Here is a 21,002-nt window from a genome sequence, read left to right as displayed (position 1 = left end):
CAAGGGCCCTGATGCGGTCGCAACCTCTGCAACCCCTATTGCTATGCCCCTGCTGTTAATAGCAAATGCCTCAAACCTGATACAGTCAGTCATTGGGTGATTAGGGTTCAAATTCAGAAAGGGGGCGGAGCCACAAACAGACATATTTGTTTTTCAATGGGAATATACAAAGTATTGATACCAAGGACCCCAACGCTGATAAACTTGATAACTAAGTGACTGTATGTCAAGGTTAGAAAAAGTGGGCGGTGCCAACAACTAAATTTTTAACATGGCAGGGTTCCCAAACTTTACACAATTAGCCACTGGGTGACTGGGACGAATATTCAGAAATGTGGGTGGAGCCTACAACAGCCAATCAAAATTGACCTATTGATTTTCAGGGGGAATATCTACATTGCTACCATTCTTACACTGTTAATGGCAGAGGCCTCAAACCTGATACAGTCAGTCATTGGGTGACTGGGGTCCAAATTCACTAAAGGGGTGGAACCACAAACAGCCAATCAGATTTGTTAGATTGATTTCAGCCGTTCTCTTATTGGCAGGGTTCTCAAACGTGACACAGTTGGCCACTGGGTGACTGGGACTAATATTCAGGAAAGTGGGTGGAGCCTACAGCAGCCAATCAAAATTCACCTTTTGATTTTCAAGGGGAATATTTACATTGCTGCCATTCATACACTCTTAATGGCAGAGGCCTCAAATCTGGTACAGTCAGTCACTGGGAGACTGGGGTTTAAATTCTGAAGGGAGCGGGCCAAATACAGCCAATCAGATTTGTTTAATTTCAATAGTAAAATGCAACTTATTTATGCCAAGGACCCCAAAGCTCATAAACTTGGTCATTGAGTTACTGTATGTTAAGGTTAGAAATAGTGGGCGGAGCCAAAAACAACTAACTTTTTACATTGGAAAATATAAACTGCAGCTTTTCTTACACTGTTAATGGCAGGGTTCTCAAACGTCACACAGTTGGTCACTGGGTCACTGGGATTAATATTCAGAAAAGTAGGTGGAGCCTAAAAGAGCCAATCAAAATTCACCTATTGATTTTCAAGGGGAATATTGAAACTGCTGCCATTCTTACACTGTTAATGGCAGAGGCCTCAAACCTGCTACAGTCGGTCGTTAAGTGTCTGGGGTTCAAATTCAGTAAAGGGGCGGAGCCAAACACAGCCAATCAGATTTCTTTGCTGGATAAACTGCTTCCATTAGCAGAATGTTGATGCCAGGAACCCAAAAGCTCACAAACCTGATCATTGAGTGACTGTGTGTCAAGGTTACAAAAACTGGGTGGAGTCAAAAACTGATTTTTCTGGGAAATTGTAAACTGCAGCCTTTCTTCACTGTTAATGACAGGGTTCTCAAACTTTGCACAGCTGGTTACTGGGTGACTGGGATTTATATTCAGAAAAGTGGGTGGAGCCTAAAAATGCCAATCAAAAATCACATATCGCTTTTCAAGGAGAATATTAAAATTGCTGCCATTCTTGCACTGTTAATTGCACAAGCCTCAAACCTGGTACAGTTGGTCATTGGGTCACTGGGGTTCAAATTCAGAAAAGGGGACAGAGCCACAAACAGTCAATCAGATTTGTTTATTTTCATGGGAAAGTACAAATTATCGATGCCAAGGACCCCAAAGCTCACAAAATTGGTCATTGAGTGACTGTGTGTCTAGGTTACAAAAAGTGGGCGGAACCAAAACCAAATTTCACTGGGAAAATATAAACTGCAGCCATTCTTACACTGTTAATGACAGGGTGCTCAAACTTTGCCCAGATGGTCACTGGGTGACTGAGATTAATATTGTGGGAAGTGGGTGGAGCCTATAATAGCCAATCAAAATTCACCTGTTGATTTTCAAGGGGAATATTTAAATTTCTGCCATTTTTACACTGCTAATAGCAGATGCTTCAAAGCTGCTACAGTTGATCATTGGGTGACTGGGGTTCAAATGCTGGAGAGGGGGTGAAGCCACAAACAGCCAATCTGATTTGTTTCATTTCATGGGAATATACAAATTATTGATGCCAAGGACCCCAAAGCTCACAAACTTGGTCATTGAGTGTTTGTGCGTTAGGGTTAGAAAGTGGGCGGAGCCAACACCAGTCAAATACATACACAGGCAACGCCAGGTCATCAGTGGGTGGAGACAAACACAAATTTCACTGGGAAAATGTAAACTGCAGCCATTCTTACACCGTTAATGGCAGGGTTCTAAAACTTTGCACAGTTGGTCACTGGGTGACTGAGATTAATATTCAGAAAAGTGTGTGGAGCCTACAAAAGTGAATCAAACTTCACCTATTGCTTTTCAAAGGGAATATTTAATTGCTACCATTCTTGCACTGTTAAAGGCACAGGCCTCAAACCTGGTACAGTTGGTCATTGGGTGACTGGGGTTCAAATTCAGAAAAGGGTGTGGAGCCACAAACAGCGATCAGATTTTTTAATTTCAATGCAAATTATTGATACCAAAGACCGCAAAGCTCACAAACTTGGTCATCGAGTAATTGTGTGTTGGGGCTAGAAAAAATGGGCGGAGCCAACACCAGCCAAATACATACCCGGGCAACGCCGGGCAATCAGCTAGTTAGGTGACCACTATTTACAGAAGTGTGGAACTTCAATGGGGGCAGGATTTGCCCCCAGTTTTGCCAACATATACATGGCTTTCTGGGAGGAACACTTTATTTGGTCTGACCATCCTTTTAAATCTAATCTTGTACTATATACTAGGTACATTGATGATGTCTTGTTGATCTGGGAGGGGACAAAGGAGAGATTTCAGGAATTTGTGGCTTATTGTAACAACAATAATTTTGGACTAGAGTTTACTCATGTGATTCACGAAACAGAATTAGTATTTCTTGATCTAGAACTCTTCGTGGATCAGGAGTATAAGATACAAACCAGGACACATTTTAAGCCCACGGCGGGCAATTCATATCTTCATGCAGACAGCTGTCACCATCCGGGATGGATAAACAACATCCCGAGGAGTCAATTCTGCAGACTGAGAAGGAATTGCTCCCAAGATCTGGATTATCAAAAACAATCAAATATCCTGAGAACAAAATTTTGAGAAAAAGGATATAGAGACGACCATATTGATAAAGCAATACTGGAATATCAAAACAAAAAAGTTGAAGCGTCTGATTATAATGGCATAGACAAGGACATTGACTGTATAGGAAACAAAAATGAAAATAAAAACAAGAATAAAGATAAAGACACGAAAAAAGCCACAAACCAAAAGAACGGTCCTACCTTTATCACTAAATATACCCAAAAATCAGGAGAGATTCAAAATATCATCCAAAGGAATTGGCCCATTTTACTGCAAGACCCCATAATGAAAAACCTATTACCAGAGAAGCCTAATATCATCCACAGGAAGGGAAAATCATTGAAAAATGTAATTGCACCAAGCAAAATAGATAGACAAGAATCCACCACTTGGTTGAGAAGTAACTGTAATGATCGCTGCTGCAGCAGCTATTGCTGGAAGTAGTAGTGCTGCAGCTCAGGCCGTTCTGATCTATTTCCATGCAAGCTGCATAGCTTTGTCTGTCTTTCCCTGCTGTCAGCTTGTGACTGATTATCATTCACCTGTGTGGGAATCTGCATGTCTGCTCCCATTGGATGACCTCAGTATAAAGATCTGCTTCCTGCAGGGTTTCCTTGGGTTTTCATAGCTTCAGCTTAAGCCAGTCTTGCTGTCGCTTCAGCCCCCGATCGTGTTTCTTGTTCTAAAGATACTTTGCTGGTTTTGCATCATATATTGGTTCATTGCCAATATATATGCATACCAGCACGTTTATTATTTTCCTTGTATTTGTGTTACGTTGATACATCAGTGTCGCTGATGTATACGTACACGAACTGTTTATATCCTGTGTGCAGTTAGTCAGCTTTCCAGCACGTTTTGGTAGGTTGCGCGTACCGTGACCACCCGTGCTGAGGTAGTTACCCTGCTCCTGGTTATGTTTGTGGATTGCGTTCATCTCTGCGAAGAGATAACGAATCCTTCTGAATCCTGTTCTGTTACTGTTTGTGGATTGTGTTCATCTCTGCGAAGAGATAACGAATCCTTCTGAATCCTGTTCTGTTACTGTTTGTGGATTGCGTTCATCTCTGCGAAGAGATAGCGAATCCTTCTGAGTCCTGTTCCCTGTATTACTCCAGTCCTAGTCAGCGTTCCTGCTTATGTCATATATCGGTTCATTGCCGATATATACATATGTTAGTCAGACGTTACAAATAGTTTCATTGATAGCTGTAATTGTAATACGCTAGGAAAACATACTTATTGTATATTTATCTGTGTTACGTTCATCTATCTCGATCCTGCTATTTTCTGACTATCCTGTCCTGTCTTTGTGAGGCACGCCATCGCCGCATCGCATTGGCTGCCTCATTCCAGTCTGTCTGGTTTTGGACGCTTGCTGTCGCTAAGTAGCCGCTAGCTAGCAAGCGTTCATTCTGTCTTCCTGTCCTGATCTCCTCAGTTCTGGTTTGTGCGCTCAGCGCTACTTTGCGCTGAGACGTTATAACGAAAGCATTGTTTGTGGCTGTCAGATCTGCACCGGCTCTGTGCGCCACAATCTCCTATTGGAGTCAGTCCTCCCCTCCACTATACTAGGGATAGCCTGTTTCCTGGTGCTAGTGTGTGTACCTCCTCCACGCCAGCTCATGCGTTGCATGCTGACTGTGGAGAATACACCACCAAGCCTAACATTATGAAAACCCCCTTACCAATCCCCATTGTGGGGGGGATTCCCAGAAAGTATGACACTGTTAATTATGGTTCCTGTTCCTTTAAGAAATTTGAAGAACTTAGCTCTGAAACAGAAAATGAGTTTTTCTCTGAATGTGCCAGGTTCCTGGCCAATCCTGATCTCCAAGCGACTCCTGTTTCAACCTGGGCACTCCAACTAAGTTATATTTTGTTTAAAGGGGAATTATTCCAGTGGGCATTTGATGTTCTCAATCATTCCGATTTGAAAGAGAGACCGCTGGAATTTCTAGCGTTTGTGATCCATAACTGGTTGCGCATAGATCCATTGCCTTTTCCTCTTAATGAACTCCTGGCAGCAGGTCAATCAGCTACTCCTTCAATTGCTTGCAAAAATGTTCAGCAAGCAGAAGGTGTTACTGATAATTTTCCTGCAGCCTTGAATAAATCCCCAAGAACAGCAGGGAAAACAGCAGGGTCTAAGGCCAAACGCAAACGTTCTAAGAAACGTGTCCAATCTGCAGAATCGTTATCCTTAGCGACTGAGACCTATAATGAGATTCTGCCATTAACAGATAATGAAATGCAATTGTCTTTCAGGGGAGTTAAATGGACTTATGAAACTACTAATGAACTTTCCTCCCTGGCTAGGGAAAATAAAGATTTTTGTTTAAAAGAATTATCTGAGTATGATTATGATGAGATATTACAGAGTATTGAACAAATCAACTTATTTGTGAACCAAGGGAAGTTTGCATACACTACAGTTCAACACTTGCTACAGGTATTGGAGATTCTTAAGAATAAGGAATCTGCCAATCACCTGCTAATTAACCCTATACATGTGCCTGCCACAATCATATCTGCAGACTGTGATCAGCCTAAATGTTTCGCTGTTAAGTATGCATGGGATCCTCCATTCGAGAGGGGAGAGATGGAAGCCCTGGTCTGTGAATGGAAGAATGATTCAAGTTCATTTTGTCAATTTTACAGTGCAAAAAGTGAAATGGTATTGAACGCATGCATTAAGTCAGCCTATAACCTAATAGAGGCTGGTGTGTGTAGATATGACTGTGTGGCTCCCTTGATTGATGTGTGGGAACTGATTTTGGATGATTTTTATGTGACTCCGAATTCGCAAATTTGGCGTTCTGACCCGCCTGCTTCAGCACCTTTGGCTGATTCAGCAGGTGATTCGGAGCTCTTTTTGTGTGAAATTGAAGTTCCTGCAATTCCACCCTGTACCATGGATAACTCAGTGTTACTTCCCAGTAAAACAGAAGCCACTGATACATTCTTAACCTTGCCCTGCGCAAATTTCTCAGCAGAGAATCCAGAGGTCCTGCTGACTTCCGAGTCCAGCCACCAGAAAAATCTTGCCTGTCTCTGCAAACACTTCTGCAGAAATTACCTGTGTTAATAAAGTTCAACTCCTGTCTGATCCAGCAGATGCCAATAGATGCACTACATCAGTTTCCGAGTCCCAGCAATCCTGTCTAGTAAACTCAGAACCCCAGCATCTGAATTTTCCAATTTTACAAATGAATGGTGATTCAGATGCGCAAACATTGTGTCTTGATCTTCCTGTTTCTACACCTCGCTCTAGTTTCGTGAATAGCTCAGAGCATCTGCTATGTGAACCTGAAATCGCAGAATTATTACCTTGTTCAGAAAATTTTCCAATAAATTTGCCCTGTACCATGAATTGTGCAGTAGATCTCTCCAATGAAACTCAGGTCACAGAATCATTATGCTGTCCAGCAGGTGCTTCCATGGTTTTGCCCTGCAATATGGACTGTTCAGTGATCCTGTCCAGTGAAGCTGTGGTCGCAGAGTCTTATGCTTCACCCAGTACTTTGGATATTTCAAACCCTCTAGCAGAAGGGTCTGAGGCACTGCTTACCTCAGTTGGTGTTGCAGTAATATTCACTTGTCTAGCAGCTGTTTTGGAATTACAGTCTGCTCTAATAAAACTTGGTGAATTTCTGCCCAGCAAAGCAGAAGCCATTGAAATATTGTCCTCGTCAGCAATTGTGTTAGATACCTTGCCCTGTACACAGTCTGATTTAACCAATGTTGAGTCCCTCTCCAGTGTTGTAACAGCCGAGGAACTCCAGCCCTGTCCTCTGAATGTTTCAGAAGTCTTGCCCTGTAACATGGATAATTCTGATTCTCTGGTCAAAATAATAGAAATCTCAGAATTTCAGTCCAGTCTGATGAGTGTTCCTGAAACCCAGCCCTGTATCCTGAAAGATTCTGGTTCTCTGGCCGCTGTGGCAGAGGTTCCAGAGTCCCCTTCCTGTCCAGGGAATTCCTCAGTTTTGCCTAGTCCAGTGGGGGCTGCTGCAATACTGACTTGTTCTGCAGCGCCTCATGAGCTCCAATCCAGTGTATTAAATGAGTCTCTGTCCAGTCCAGAGGTAGTTGTGGAGTCCCTATCTGGTTCAGTGCATACATCAGAAGATTTGTCCTGTCTTGTTAGTGCCCCTGAATCTGATTTGTTACTGACTTTGCTGGAATCAGCGACATCTAAGTCTGATCCAGCATTCTCGTGTAAAAGTCCAGTAGTTGCGAAGTTTAGTCATGATGATTTTTTTTTGGCCAGTCCTGGTTTTGGTCCTGTCTTGGCTGACCCTGAGGCTCACAGTTCCTTGACATGCCCAGAGGTTTCTCTTGTGCCGGTGTGCCCAGATGTTCTTTGTGTGCCAGAATGCCCAAGTGTGTCTAAGGTGTTAGCGTGCTCTGATGCTTCCTTAGTGGGAACACGTTCTGATGTTGCCAGTCTGCCTGCATGCCCAGAGATGGTTCTGGTCCCTGAAAGCCCTGATATTGATGTTTGTCCTTGTGGCCCTGACTCGGGAATTGCCCTAGGTTCCATAGGGGTTCTTGATAGTTCTCCATGTGAGCCTAAGGGGCATTCTGACCTATGGGGATCTCTTTGGAGCTTCAAGGTGTTCTGGGAGGTCTCTGAGAAAACTTGTCCTGGTGCCTTGGACTGGTTCGACAGTGGGTTTTGTGTTGGTAAAGACAGTACCGGTGGGCATTGCAAAGGCTTTGGCGTTTCTGAACGGTTCCTGGAAGGCGGTGGGTATCGCTCAGGGAATTTCGGAGGGCTTTCTTCTGGAAATCATGGTTCTGATGGGTGTCACACTGGGGCTTGTAGTACTGATGGGCATGGTTCTGTAGGTTCTGGTTCTGATGGGTCCAGTCTTGTGGGGACTGATTCTGGAATTCGGTCTTGCCGGGCTGTCCCGGTCATCATGAATTATCAGTCAGACTGTTTTGTTGGGAATTTCAGTTTTGAAAAGCGTCTGGAATCCGCTTTTAAGGGCGGGGGTACTGTAATGATCGCTGCTGCAGCAGCTATTGCTGGAAGTAGTAGTGCTGCAGCTCAGGCCGTTCTGATCTATTTCCATGCAAGCTGCATAGCTTTGTCTGTCTTTCCCTGCTGTCAGCTTGTGACTGATTATCATTCACCTGTGTGGGAATCTGCATGTCTGCTCCCATTGGATGACCTCAGTATAAAGATCTGCTTCCTGCAGGGTTTCCTTGGGTTTTCATAGCTTCAGCTTAAGCCAGTCTTGCTGTCGCTTCAGCCCCCGATCGTGTTTCTTGTTCTAAAGATACTTTGCTGGTTTTGCATCATATATTGGTTCATTGCCAATATATATGCATACCAGCACGTTTATTATTTTCCTTGTATTTGTGTTACGTTGATACATCAGTGTCGCTGATGTATACGTACACGAACTGTTTATATCCTGTGTGCAGTTAGTCAGCTTTCCAGCACGTTTTGGTAGGTTGCGCGTACCGTGACCACCCGTGCTGAGGTAGTTACCCTGCTCCTGGTTCTGTTTGTGGATTGTGTTCATCTCTGCGAAGAGATAACGAATCCTTCTGAATCCTGTTCTGTTACTGTTTGTGGATTGTGTTCATCTCTGCGAAGAGATAACGAATCCTTCTGAATCCTGTTCTGTTACTGTTTGTGGATTGCGTTCATCTCTGCGAAGAGATAGCGAATCCTTCTGAGTCCTGTTCCCTGTATTACTCCAGTCCTAGTCAGCGTTCCTGCTTATGTCATATATCGGTTCATTGCCGATATATACATATGTTAGTCAGATGTTACAAATAGTTTCATTGATAGCTGTAATTGTAATACGCTAGGAAAACCTACTTATTGTATATTTATCTGTGTTACGTTCATCTATCTCGATCCTGCTATTTTCTGACTATCCTGTCCTGTCTTTGTGAGGCACGCCATCGCCGCATCGCATTGGCTGCCTCATTCCAGTCTGTCTGGTTTTGGACGCTTGCTGTCGCTAAGTAGCCGCTAGCTAGCAAGCGTTCATTCTGTCTTCCTGTCCTGATCTCCTCAGTTCTGGTTTGTGCGCTCAGCGCTACTTTGCGCTGAGACGTTATAACGAAAGCATTGTTTGTGGCTGTCAGATCTGCACCGGCTCTGTGCGCCACAATCTCCTATTGGAGTCAGTCCTCCCCTCCACTATACTAGGGATAGCCTGTTTCCTGGTGCTAGTGTGTGTACCTCCTCCACGCCAGCTCATGCGTTGCATGCTGACTGTGGAGAATACACCACCAAGCCTAACAGTAACATAACAGGAAACTTCAGATGTGGATCGAATAGATGTGGTTGTTGTCAATTTATGCAACATAGGCTTAAAAGCATCCAAAACCCAGAAGGGCCCCCGATACCTCTGAAACAATTTACTAATTGTGCCACAAAATTCATTATATACATGTTACAATGTGGTTGCAATAAAAGATATGTGGGTAGGACCACACGTGAACTAAGAACCAGGCTAGATGAGCATAAATGTAATATCCTGGCCAAATCTGATAAACATAGTGTACCACGTCATTTTCAACAATGCCACCAAAGTGATCCTGAATCTTTAACCATTACTGGTTTAGAACATATAGCAGATTCTCTCCCTACAGGCATAAGATACAAAAGATTGTGCGAGAGGGAGGTCTATTGGATATTCCGTCTCGACACATTAACTCCCAGAGGCCTAAATGAGGATTTGGAGGTCCAAAGTTTCATAACCTAGCCATTTTTTTCCCTTCAAAACACCCCATAACCCCCCCTTTTTTGCTTGTCCTATTCCCCCCCCCCCCCCCCTCTCTGGCACTTCGTTACCTCATACGCATATCAGCATTCACAATAGTGGACAGTAACTGAGGCTCCACGGGCAATGAGGAACTGATATTAAGATTGCCCGTAAGATTGCCCGCTTGAAATTCTTGCTGTTGACAAAAGGGCTAATTGTTATATTAGTTGAGTTAGGTCACGTGGGTTGTGACCCTGATAGGTATAAATTGGGTCAGAGCAGTGAGACAGGCTTGATGCCCTTGGCCCTGAAAAAGTCCTTTCTGGTAATTCATTCCAGATACATATGACACAAGTAATGGGCTTAGAGGGTATCGTCAACACGCCATGAAAAGAAAATGGCATATATGTCTTGTACCTGTCAATAATTATTATATCTACCATCCCAAGTACCATTTAAGTAATTAACTTGTGGAAACGTACACCCCCTCTATTGTGAATAATTATGATTTGGCCGCAGTAGGGTCTGATCCTAAATTTAACAAAGGTTTTGATCCAGGGGAGTGTATCCGGTAAAACTCTTGATACCAGTTATCAGGTATGTATTGTCCCTCCTAATAGTGTACAAAAGAACACCAGGACACACTCTTTCAGATTTCTCTGATTTTTTTATATAGTTCATTTATCTATTAATTAATATGCAACTCCACCCATTTATAGTGAGAAACAAGGAATTTTTATTTAATCAATCAGTTTTCGAAGACGCACCTACTTTTTTGAGATTAATTGTCATTTGGCTGCAGTAAGGTCTGATTCAAAATACATCAAAGGTTGCTATCCAGGGGTGTGATTGCGGTAGAACATTTGACACTGGATAACAGGCATGTATTGCCCTCCTAACAATACACATATGAATGCTTGAGCATACTGATTCAGAATTCTTGAATTTTTATATAGTTTATTATTTTTTAATCTATACGCACCTTTATTCATTTATAATGAGAACATTTTGATCCATAAATGTAATTTTCTGGTGCCTAGCAGGTCTAAAGCTTTAGGATGGCCGGGTCCTAACTAGATGGATCAGGATTGTTCGCATATAGACCATGTAGTAGTTTTAATTTCACATGTATAATGGATTTTTTAGATCTAGGGTCATAGTTCATGTTTTAGTGTAATAATCTTTTTAGATTAAGTTCAGTGTACCTATAAATATATGGTCAATTGATTATAATTTTCATGTTTATAGCCATTTGACTGCAGTAAGGTCTCAATCCGGGATCTAGCGATCCTGTTGTAAGGACAGATCTTTAGTTTGAATCTACAGTCCCATCAACTTAACTAGCCTGCTGCACAAATACGAAGGTTTCAGGATTAGACCATTAGGGTTTATAGGTATAATAGTTTTTATTATTATCCTTATCAATATTATTCTTTTAGAAAGTTCCACATAGTACTTGACAATAGTCCGCATAACAGCGGAGTTTGTCAGTGTTTTATTTTTGTTACAATAAAGTTTATTGAATTTTAATCCCGCCCCGTGGTAACTGTTGCCACAAGAGGGAAACTATGTATACAGGGCTGTCTGAACGTAACGTCACCTGAGGAAGGCGTGGACCTACGCCGAAACCGGTAGTGACGTCAGACAGCAGTCACTGCGCACCGCTCCCCGCAGAAGGACGCTCCTGTGTGACTCCATCCACACCTCCAGCCCTGGCCAGGCTGGATCAGACCGAGGCGACCTGCTGACGGGCCACATAAGGCGCAGTATCTCTATACAATTTTGTAAGTGCATTTTTTATTGCGTGCATAAAGTATATATTTTTGGTAATGCACCATCGGAGCGCTCTCTGTCTCCCCTCACCAATCAGCTAGTTAGGTATATATTAGTATATTAGGTCAGACGAGTCAGTCACTCGCTGGCCTTGATACTAATCAGTACGCTGGTTCCTGGCCTAGCAAGCTAGCTTCTTGAGATACATTTATATATTGTGTAGATGAACAATATATATGTACTCCAGTCAGTCAGTCTTGTCATATTTTGTAGTTATTGAAGTTTGTTATTTTGTAAATTTCTGAATATCATATACTGTTTATTTATCTGTGTACCGACTTTTGCTTGCCTTTTGACTCCGATCTTGCCTGACGATTCTGTACCTCAGTCATCTTATTTCCGTTACCGACTCAGCCTGTCTCTGACTGTTATTGTCTAATCCTAGTAATACGACAGACATCTGATATATGTGTGTGACCCTGCTCAAATTTGACTATGATTTGTTTAACGATTCTGTACCTCGACAAACTTGTGCACAAGTTCTGACTGTACCAAACTATTACCTTGTACCATTGCTGTGTTATATTGTACGGTATTTAGTCATGGCCAGTGTGTGTGTGTGTGTGTGTGTGTGTGTGTGTGTGTGTGTTCGTTCCTGTGTGTGTTCGTTTGTGTGTGTGTGTGTGTGTGTGTGTTCCTGTGTGTGTGTGTGTGTGTGTGTGTGTGTGTGTGTGTTCGTTCGTGTGTGTGTGTGTTCGTTCCTGTGTGTGTGTGTTCGTTTGTGTGTGTGTGTGTGTGTGTTCCTGTGTGTATGTGTGTGTGTGTGTGTATGTGTGTGTGTGTGTGTGTGTGTGTTCGTTCGTGTGTGTGTGTTCCTGTGTGTGTGTGTGTGTGTGTGTGTGTTGTGTGTGTGTGTGTGTTCGTTCCTGTGTGTGTGTGTTCGTTTGTGTGTTCCTGTGTGTGTGTTCCTGTGTGTGTGTGTGTGTGTGTGTGTGTGTGTGTTCGTTCCTGTGTGTGTGTGTGTGTGTGTGTGTTCGTTTGTGTGTGTGTGTGTGTGTGTGTGTGTGTGTGTGTGTCTGTGTCCCTGTGTGTGTCTGTATGTTTCTGTGTATGTGCCTGTGTGTACGGTGTATATGTTGCATTACATCACTTTTTCAATGTGCAATGATAACATTGGTCCTGTCTTCTAGTTTCAGCTGTATATTGTCAAAAGAACAAAAACAACAACTAGAAGCCCTTAAACGATGCAGACCAGACATGAAGATTGAGTATTGAGAAGAATAATGATCCTGACTTTATAAGGACTGTTCATGCTGATGTTGGCCCTAGTGAATATGCTCCCACCCTTATGCATGACTGTAAAAGACCTAAAATACATGAATAATGTTTTATCTCAGAGGCTAAATGTAAATAGGTTTTGTTGACAACATAGAAAAAAGGTTTTTTATCTGCTATACGACCGCGTTCCTCTGATGAACATGATCGTGGCGGCGGCCCCAGGACCTCCTAAAGCCAATTGGCGTCTAGTCCTGGGGCGGGGATTTGCAAGAAATTGTCACCGCTTGGATGATGGAGCTCCGCTCCGCCATCAGTCTAACAGCGGCGATCGCCATCTATTTAGTCTGTACAGCACTGCGCTCTATGGCAGCGCTAATGACAATCTGTTGTCATAGGCTGATGCTTATGACAGCTGATGGCACTGATTGGCTGGAGGGGGGAGGGTTATTAAAATAATTTAAAAAATATGTATATTTAAAAAAAAAACAAAAAAAAAACAATAAATATTTAAATAAAAAAAACATCCTGGATCCTATCACAACCAATGACATAGGTGTCTCCCAAAACATAATACGATGTATAAGAGGCATTATTGTTGAGAAAAAAAAACATTTCTCTTTATTTACAGTTGAGCAAAAGGTGTCCAGTCCAAAATTATTTATACCCTTCTCAGTACTTAATAGAAAAGACTTTATTGGCTATTACAGCAATCAAACGCTTCCTATATTTGCAGACCAGCTTTTTGCATGTCTCCACAGGTATTTTTGCCCATTCATCTTTAGCAATGAGCTCCAACTCTTTCAGGTTGGAGGGTCTTCTTGCCATCACCCTGATCCTTAGCTCCCTCCACAGATTCTCAATTGGATGCAAGTCAGGACTCTGGCTGGGCCACTGCAAAACGTTAATGTTGTTGTCTGCTAACCATTTCTTCACCACTTTCGCTGTGTGTTTTGGGTCATTGTCATGCTGAAATGTCCACTGGTGCCCAAGGCCAAGTTTCTTTGCAGACTCCCTGATGTTGTCGTTGTTGAGAATCCTCATGGATTGCTCTTGTTTTATGGTGCAGTTTACGTTGATTAGGTTCCCTGGTCCATTGGCTGAAAAACACCCCCAAAGCATTAGGTTCCCCCCACCATGTTTGACAGTGGGGATGTTGTTCTTTGGGTTGAAGTGCTTTGGGTTTTACTCCAAATGAAAGAAACATTATTGTGACCAAACAATTCAATATGTGTTCCATTTGACCATAACACAGAAAACCAGAAGTCTTCTTCTTTGTCCAGATGAGCATTTGCAAAGGCCAAGCAAGCTTTTATGTGCCTTATCTGGATAAGTGGCGTCCTCCTTGGTCTGCATCTGTGGAACCCAGCAGTGTGCAGTGTCCATTGGATTGTCTGCCTTGAGACATTGCCACCAGCAGAGCCCATATTCAACAGGATAGCCTTGGTGGTGATGATCCTTGGATTCTTTTTTCACCTCTCTCACTATCCTACTGGCCAGCACAGGTGTCACTTTTAGGTTCTGACCACATCCTCTGAGATTTTACACAGTGCGGAATAGCTTGTAATTTTAATAATACTTTGCACTGGAACTTGAAAACATTTAGAAATGGCCTTGTAGCCTTTTCCTGACTTGTGAGCAGCCACAATACGTAGCCGCAGGTCCTCATGAGCTTCATTCTCTTAGCCATGACTGTCCATAAACCAACTGCAGAGAGCTGCTGTTTTTCTCTTGTTGAGTTGAGTAAAACAACTGTTCCCAATTAATCAGGGTAATTAGGATGCTTTAGAACAGCTTGGACTATTTGGAATGGTATGGAACTTTGGATTTTCCCACAGACTGTAACAGTTTGTGAGGGGTTTTAATAATTTTAGACTTAACACTTTTTGCTCAAATGTAAATAAAAGCTGAAAATCTTTTTTTTTCTTTTCCTATATAATGCCTCTTGTACATCGTCTTATTATCTTTTGGGAGACACCTATGTCATTTCCCATCAAAAAATTACTAGTTGAATAAAACTAACTTTGAATAAAAATTTGACAGGGGTATAAATAATTATGGGCAGCACTGTATATAAACCTATATGTTTATATATGTTGGAATGTATCGGTATAAGCTGCATTATTTCAGGTGTGCCTTCATGGATAAGTGTGTCTGGACATCTCTGTCTTACAAGCAGTTTTAATGGAATCACTTGATTGGCATGTGCCTTCAGCAAACCTGAGCTGCTGTGTGTCATTAATACTTCTTATGCTTAGCTAACGCACGCACACTCACACGCACGCACGCACTACCCACACACACACACACTTACTTCCATGTGCAATAACTGAAATGACTTCAAGTGGCCAGTCATCAATAAGTAAGTAACTAAAGCTAGAGTACATTCTAATCTATATATATATAAAACGTGTGTGTGTGTGTGTGTCAACACACCAACACCAGCCAAACACATACTCGGGCAACGCTGGGTCATCAGCTATATACTATAAAGATTCAATAATGATTATATCAACAATCCCATCACAATCCAAGTTTTACACAAATTAATGTTTTATTTATTTTTATTTATTTATTGTATTTATAAAGCACCAACATATTACGCAGCGCTGAACATTAGTTTAGGTTACAGACAATATTTAGGGGTGACATACAGCAATATGACAATACAGGAATACAAGAAAAAACAGATCATGCAGCACAGTATGAGTACAAGTTAATGCTTAGTCACTGGATGGAGCATGGAGATTAGGCAAGTTAGGTTCACTTAGATGCCTAGCATGGGTGGAGGTAAGAAGCTCCATAGTGTTTGAGCAGCTCTTGAAATCCTGGAGGTGTGCATGGGACTGGGTGATGTGGGGGGGCGGTCAGGTGAAGTTCATTGGAGGAGCGGAGTGAGCGGCTAGGTGTGTACCTCTGAGTAAGATTGGAAATGTACTTTGGACAGGTTTTGTGGACAGATTTGTATGTCAGACACAGTATCTTGAATCTGATTCTGGACTGGATAGGAAGCCAGTGGAAGGATTCATGGAGGGGAGCTGCCGTGGTGGAGCGATGGGAGGAGTGGATAATTCTGGCTGCCGCATTCATGATGGACTGCAGCGAGGCTATTTGGGTCATAGGGAGACCAGACTGAAGGGCATTGCAGTAGTCAAGGCGGGAAATTATAAGGGCATGGATGAGGAGTTTGGTGGTGGCAGAGGTCAGGAAATGGCGGATCTTACAGATGCTACGAAGGTGGAAGTTGCAGGAATTTGTGAGGTTTTGGATGTGAGGAGTGAAGGAGAGTGCGGAGTTCAGGGTGACTCCCAGACAGCCGGCTTGAGAGGTAGGGCGAATGGTAGTGTGGTTAACAGTGACATGCACATCTAGGAGGTTCATGGATGGCCAGGGTGGGAAGATCATAAATTCTGTTTTGTCTAGATTTAGTTTCAGGAACCTAGCAGACATCCAAGAGGAGATGGCTGATAGGCAGGAGGAGACCTTGTCCATGGTAGTGGTGGATATGTCAGGGGTATGGAGGTAGATTTGGGTGTCATCTGCATACAGATGGTAGTTAAAACCCATGGAGGAGATAACCTTGCCAATGGAGGATGTGTATAGGGAGAACAGTAGGGGGCCAAGGACCGAGCCTTTAAGGACTCCCTTGAAGGACGTTGTGAAGGAGCGGTTGGAGAGATAGGATGAAAGACAGGTCAGGGCGAGGTCGTGAATGCCCATGGACTGGAGGGACTGGAGTAGTAGGAGATGATCTACTGTGTCAAAAGCTGCTGAAAGGTCAAGGAGGAGGAGAATGGAGTATTTACATTCAGCTTTAGCTAGGGCAAGGTCATTGACCACTTTGGTGAGAGCAGTTTTAGTTGAGTGGGCAGGCGAAATCCAGATTGCAGTGGGTCTAGCAGCGAGTTGGCATTGAGGTACTGGGTCAGGCGTTTGTAAACCAGACGCTCAAGGAGTTTTGAGGCAAAGGGGAGGAGGGAGATAGGGTGGTAGTTGGAGAGTAGTGAGGGGTCGAGGGAGGGTTTCTTGAGCAGGGGTAGTACAGTGGCCTGCTTGAAGTCTGAGGGGAAGGTGCCTGTGGATAGGGAGAGGTTAAACAGGGTAGTGAGGATGGGGCCAAATCCATGAAATGAGGCTGGAGTAAATCAGAAGGGAAGGGGTCAAGGGGGGAGGTAGCGGTGTGGGAAGTCTGCAGTATGTGGTTGACTTCCTCAGTGGTTGTAGGTGTGAAGGAGGGGAGGATAGTAGTGGTAGTAGGTGTGAAGGAGGTGAGGGGAGGATAGGGTGGAGGAGGAGCTGGTTGGGACGGGGTGGGAGGTGAAGATTGACTATTTCCTGACGGATGGAGACAATTTTGTTGGTGAAGTGAGTGGCTAAATCTGGGGCAGAGAGGGAGGAAACAGAGGGTGGAGGGTGGGTTTAAGCAGGGAGTTGAAAGTGCCAAAAAGACGCTGGGGGTTGGAAGCTTGTGCTCCGATGAGCTTGGTAAAGTATTCCTGCTTTGCATCAGTAAGGGCAGTGTGGAACTGCAGCAGGTTAATCTTGTACTGTAGGAAATCCTGGTTAAGTCGAGTTTTCCTCCATTTTTGTTCAGTGGCACGTGTTACCCTCTGGAGATTGCAAGGGTGGGTAGTGCGCCAGGTCTAGGGGTTAGGGGGACGGTTGCAGCAGAATATTGGTGGAGCAGCTTTCTCTTGGGCTGATGAGAGAGTTTGGTGATACTGAGCTGCAGCAAGATTAGTACAGGTTAGGGTGGGGAGAGTGGAGGAGAGGGCATGGAGGGGGTCAGCAAGGACACTAGGATTGAGCTTGCGTAGGTCTCGCTGCCAACGACCATGTGGGTGGGCGGGTAGTTTGGAGGTGCCTTCTGTGAGGAGGTTGAAGGTGAGAAGGTGATGGTCTGATGGTGGGAAGGGTGCGATGTCAAGGTCTGTAATGGTGGTGGATTAGTGAATATAAGGTCGAGAGTGTGACCTGCAGTGTGGGTGGGGGTATTGGTGTGTTGTACTAGGCCAAGTGAGTTGGCTATGGTGAGTAGCTGGGTCACGACAGAGTTGTTGGGTTCATCTATGGGAATATTGAAATCCCCGAGGATGATGGTGGGGAGATCAGAGGAGAGGATGTGTGGGAGCAAGAAGGCAAAGTTGTCAAGAAATTGTGGTTTGGAGCTCTATGGAGGGCAGTATAAGACCGCAACAATGGCTGGGAGGGGATTGTAGAGGCGGATATTGTGGGCCTTGAATGATGTGAATTGTAGGGAGGGAGGTGGAGTGAGGATACGGAAGGTGCAGGATGAGGAGAGGAGCAGACCCACCCCTCCCCCGGTCCTGTTGTCTGGTCTGTCACTGTAGGTGAGGGCAGCCTCTGCGGCGGAGTCAGAGAAGGTGAGCCATGTCTCAGTGAGTGCGAGGATGGTAAGGGATTCGGAGAGGAAGAGGTCGTGGACTGCTGTAAGTTTATTGCAGACAGATCTGGAATTCCAGAGACCGCAGGGTAGGGGGAGCATGTGTTTGTGGGTGGGATGGATGGAAATAAGGTTGGGGCGAGGATGGATGTTGAGGTTATTTGTGGACAGAGGGCTGTGAAGTGTGTGAAGCAGGTCAGCAGGGGATGCTTGTCTGGCAGCAGGTGTAGCCCAGGATTGGGTGATATATCACCAGCTGCAAGTAAGAGTAGGAGGGAGAGAGTAAGCAAATGTGAATGAGATTTAAATGTCTGTGAGGTTTTTGAGCTGCTTGGGGGAGAGAGATTTCAGGAGAGCTAACAGTTCATGAGAAGCTGAGTAAGGTGATGAAAGCAGAGCATGTGAAATGAATATGGAGTGTGGTACACTGGGAGGATGCATATTGCAATGCAACTTGTAGATGTTCGCAGACAAGCAAAACATAAGAATAAGTGCAGTAAACATGGTAAGTGTCTCTGATTATAACCAGGAAATTTCCATCCACTAAACAGTTTATATGAGTATGCAGATAGTGCAAGCAAACCTGTGTACATAAAGAAGCAGACTCTACTTGGCTGTGCAACATATGTCCAGCAGTGGCACTTTTAGCAACAGCATTGGAGGCCGTTCTGGATGCAGAATAGTTGTTTCCAGCAGAGTCCTTTGGCTGTTGAATCCTGTTTGAATTCCTGGGTGAATTCTTTGTAAATTCTTAATAAGTTGTAAAGCACTTTGTAATAAATGGCACTTAGGAATTAAATAGCGCAAGTGACCAAGGCCACAAGTGATCTCACTCCAGCTCTTAGATGGGTATGATAGCTGTTAAAGACAAAAGCCCAGGTCACGTTCCCTATTAAGGACAGCAGGGCCCATTGCATCTAATCTTTTTATCCAGCCTGCCTCTCCGCGTAATAGTTCTTTCTGACGATTACTACCCCTCCAGGATGGTGGAACCCCATCTATAGCCATGACATGTAATTGTGATACATTATGTCCACATTTAGTAAAGTGTTCTGCTACTGATTGTTCAGGTGGAGCATTTCTAATTGTTGTCTTAGGGCCTGTTTCCACTAGTGCCGCACGCGTCAGTTAGACGCGCGGCGGCACTTCCGGGTGTGCGGGATCGCAGGTGAATCCCAGAAGCCATGTCATGCATGGCTCAGGGATTTGCAGCCTCCCGAGCAAATTCTGCGGGCAATGCCGGTCGAATTGCTAGGGCAAGCGATTCGGCCGGCGGCGCCATGATCCCCTATGGCAGAATCCCCCCCCCCCGCGATTTGCCTGTGGGGAAACTGCGGATTCGGAGCGGTTTCTGCTCCAGTGGAAACGGGCCCTTATGAGAAGATATGCGGTCTTTAGGATGCTGGGTAGTCATCCCAACGTAAATATAACCGCAAGGACATTTCAATAAGTAAACAACGTAGCTTGAATCACAAGTGTACCAATTTCTAATTTCAAAGGTAGTTCCTGCTGTCGGATGATAAAATTGTCTACCTCGCACAACGCTCCCACACATGTGGCATGACAGACAGGGGTACATTCCCCTGTTCTGTGGTAGTCGAGCCGGACCCTTACTCCTTTTAACTCTTAATTAATAACGGTCGGTGTATGACGGAATGACAAGCGGTGGATATCTGAACCTTGTTATCCTCTGTAACCTTGTTATCCTCGATAACCCGTCACGCAAAATGTTCCAATGGCGACGAATACTCCTGCCCACCATATCACTGCAGGTATTGCAGGTTGACACAAAGGGCAAACAGGGTGAAGCAGCCATCCTGGATCTTCGGTCACCCCTACCCTCCTAAAAGACTCTGCAGGATATTCTCGGGCACTAAATTTGTTAGTTAATTCATGTTTGCGTTGGAGTGAAATGTCCGGCTCACTCACAATTCTATCAATGCGTGTGTAACATTCTTACCTGCTAATGGTTCCAGCGAGGACTCAGGCAGCACTGGGCTGCTGCAGGAAGCTTCCTCTTCCGATTTCTGCAGCGGCATCCCCAGCACCCCTGCGGCTGTGACTCAGCATGTATGTTCCTCCAGCCTCCCCAGGGGGACGTGCCCGTCCCAGAGCAGTTCTTATAGATTGAGGAGGCGGGTCTAGTGGGTGTCAGCGGACACTGGTCAGCTGACACTTTTCTGCTGGAACCTTTGCTGATTGGCCAGTTCCTTTTCTGACAGAGCGATACCATGCTCACCACACACTTATGCTCGATTCCTGTCCAGATTGCTGCTTGCGGTTTTTAGAAAGAAGACAAAACTCCCCTCACAGATAATTGGCAAAATCACAGCTGCGCATCCAGTTAAATGTCCTGATACAAACTCCTATTGTTCCAATTTCGTCACTGGAGGCGTGACTCATCAGGGGCTGATGAGTCACTCCTCCAGTGACGAAACGCGTAGGGCAGAGCTAAGTGACCTACACGCTACTACCTCTAGGAACAACCACGAGCGGCTCAGGAGCGGTGACAGGCAGAGACCTGAAACGCCGGCCGAGGGATTTGTGAGATATGCTTAACTTTTTTATGTATTTGGTATGCATTATTTTATTGGGGCTGAGTTGGCCATATTAAAAAAGCAGTTTTACACTATGGGAAGTGCTCTCCCTCTTTCATGTTTTTAGATGCTGGATATTATCTGATACGCTTATAAACTAGAAGCCTGACGGTGAGCAGGGAACTAAGGGGGGGGGGAGT

At 44.2% G+C, this 21,002-nt stretch overlaps 1 protein-coding gene across 6 annotated transcripts in view; it reads left to right on the top strand.

The window, feature by feature from the left end:
- LOC137532355 (NACHT, LRR and PYD domains-containing protein 3-like) overlaps positions 1-12,982 on the top strand; it is a 374,258-nt gene extending 361,276 nt beyond the window's left edge. For all 6 annotated transcript variants that reach the window (XM_068252786.1, XM_068252811.1, XM_068252803.1 and 3 more), the window contains one exon: positions 12,777-12,982. In XM_068252786.1, coding sequence (XP_068108887.1) covers positions 12,777-12,861 — 85 coding nt within the window. In that variant the 3' untranslated portion in view covers positions 12,862-12,982. The remainder of the gene's footprint in view (positions 1-12,776) is intronic.
- The last annotated feature ends 8,020 nt before the right edge of the window (positions 12,983-21,002 follow it).

Source organism: Hyperolius riggenbachi, chromosome 1 (assembly GCF_040937935.1).
Source record: "Hyperolius riggenbachi isolate aHypRig1 chromosome 1, aHypRig1.pri, whole genome shotgun sequence".
NCBI lineage: Eukaryota > Metazoa > Chordata > Amphibia > Anura > Hyperoliidae > Hyperolius > Hyperolius riggenbachi.
The sequence above is the reverse complement of the archived record's forward strand: the minus strand, read 5'-3'. Positions and strand labels throughout refer to the sequence as shown.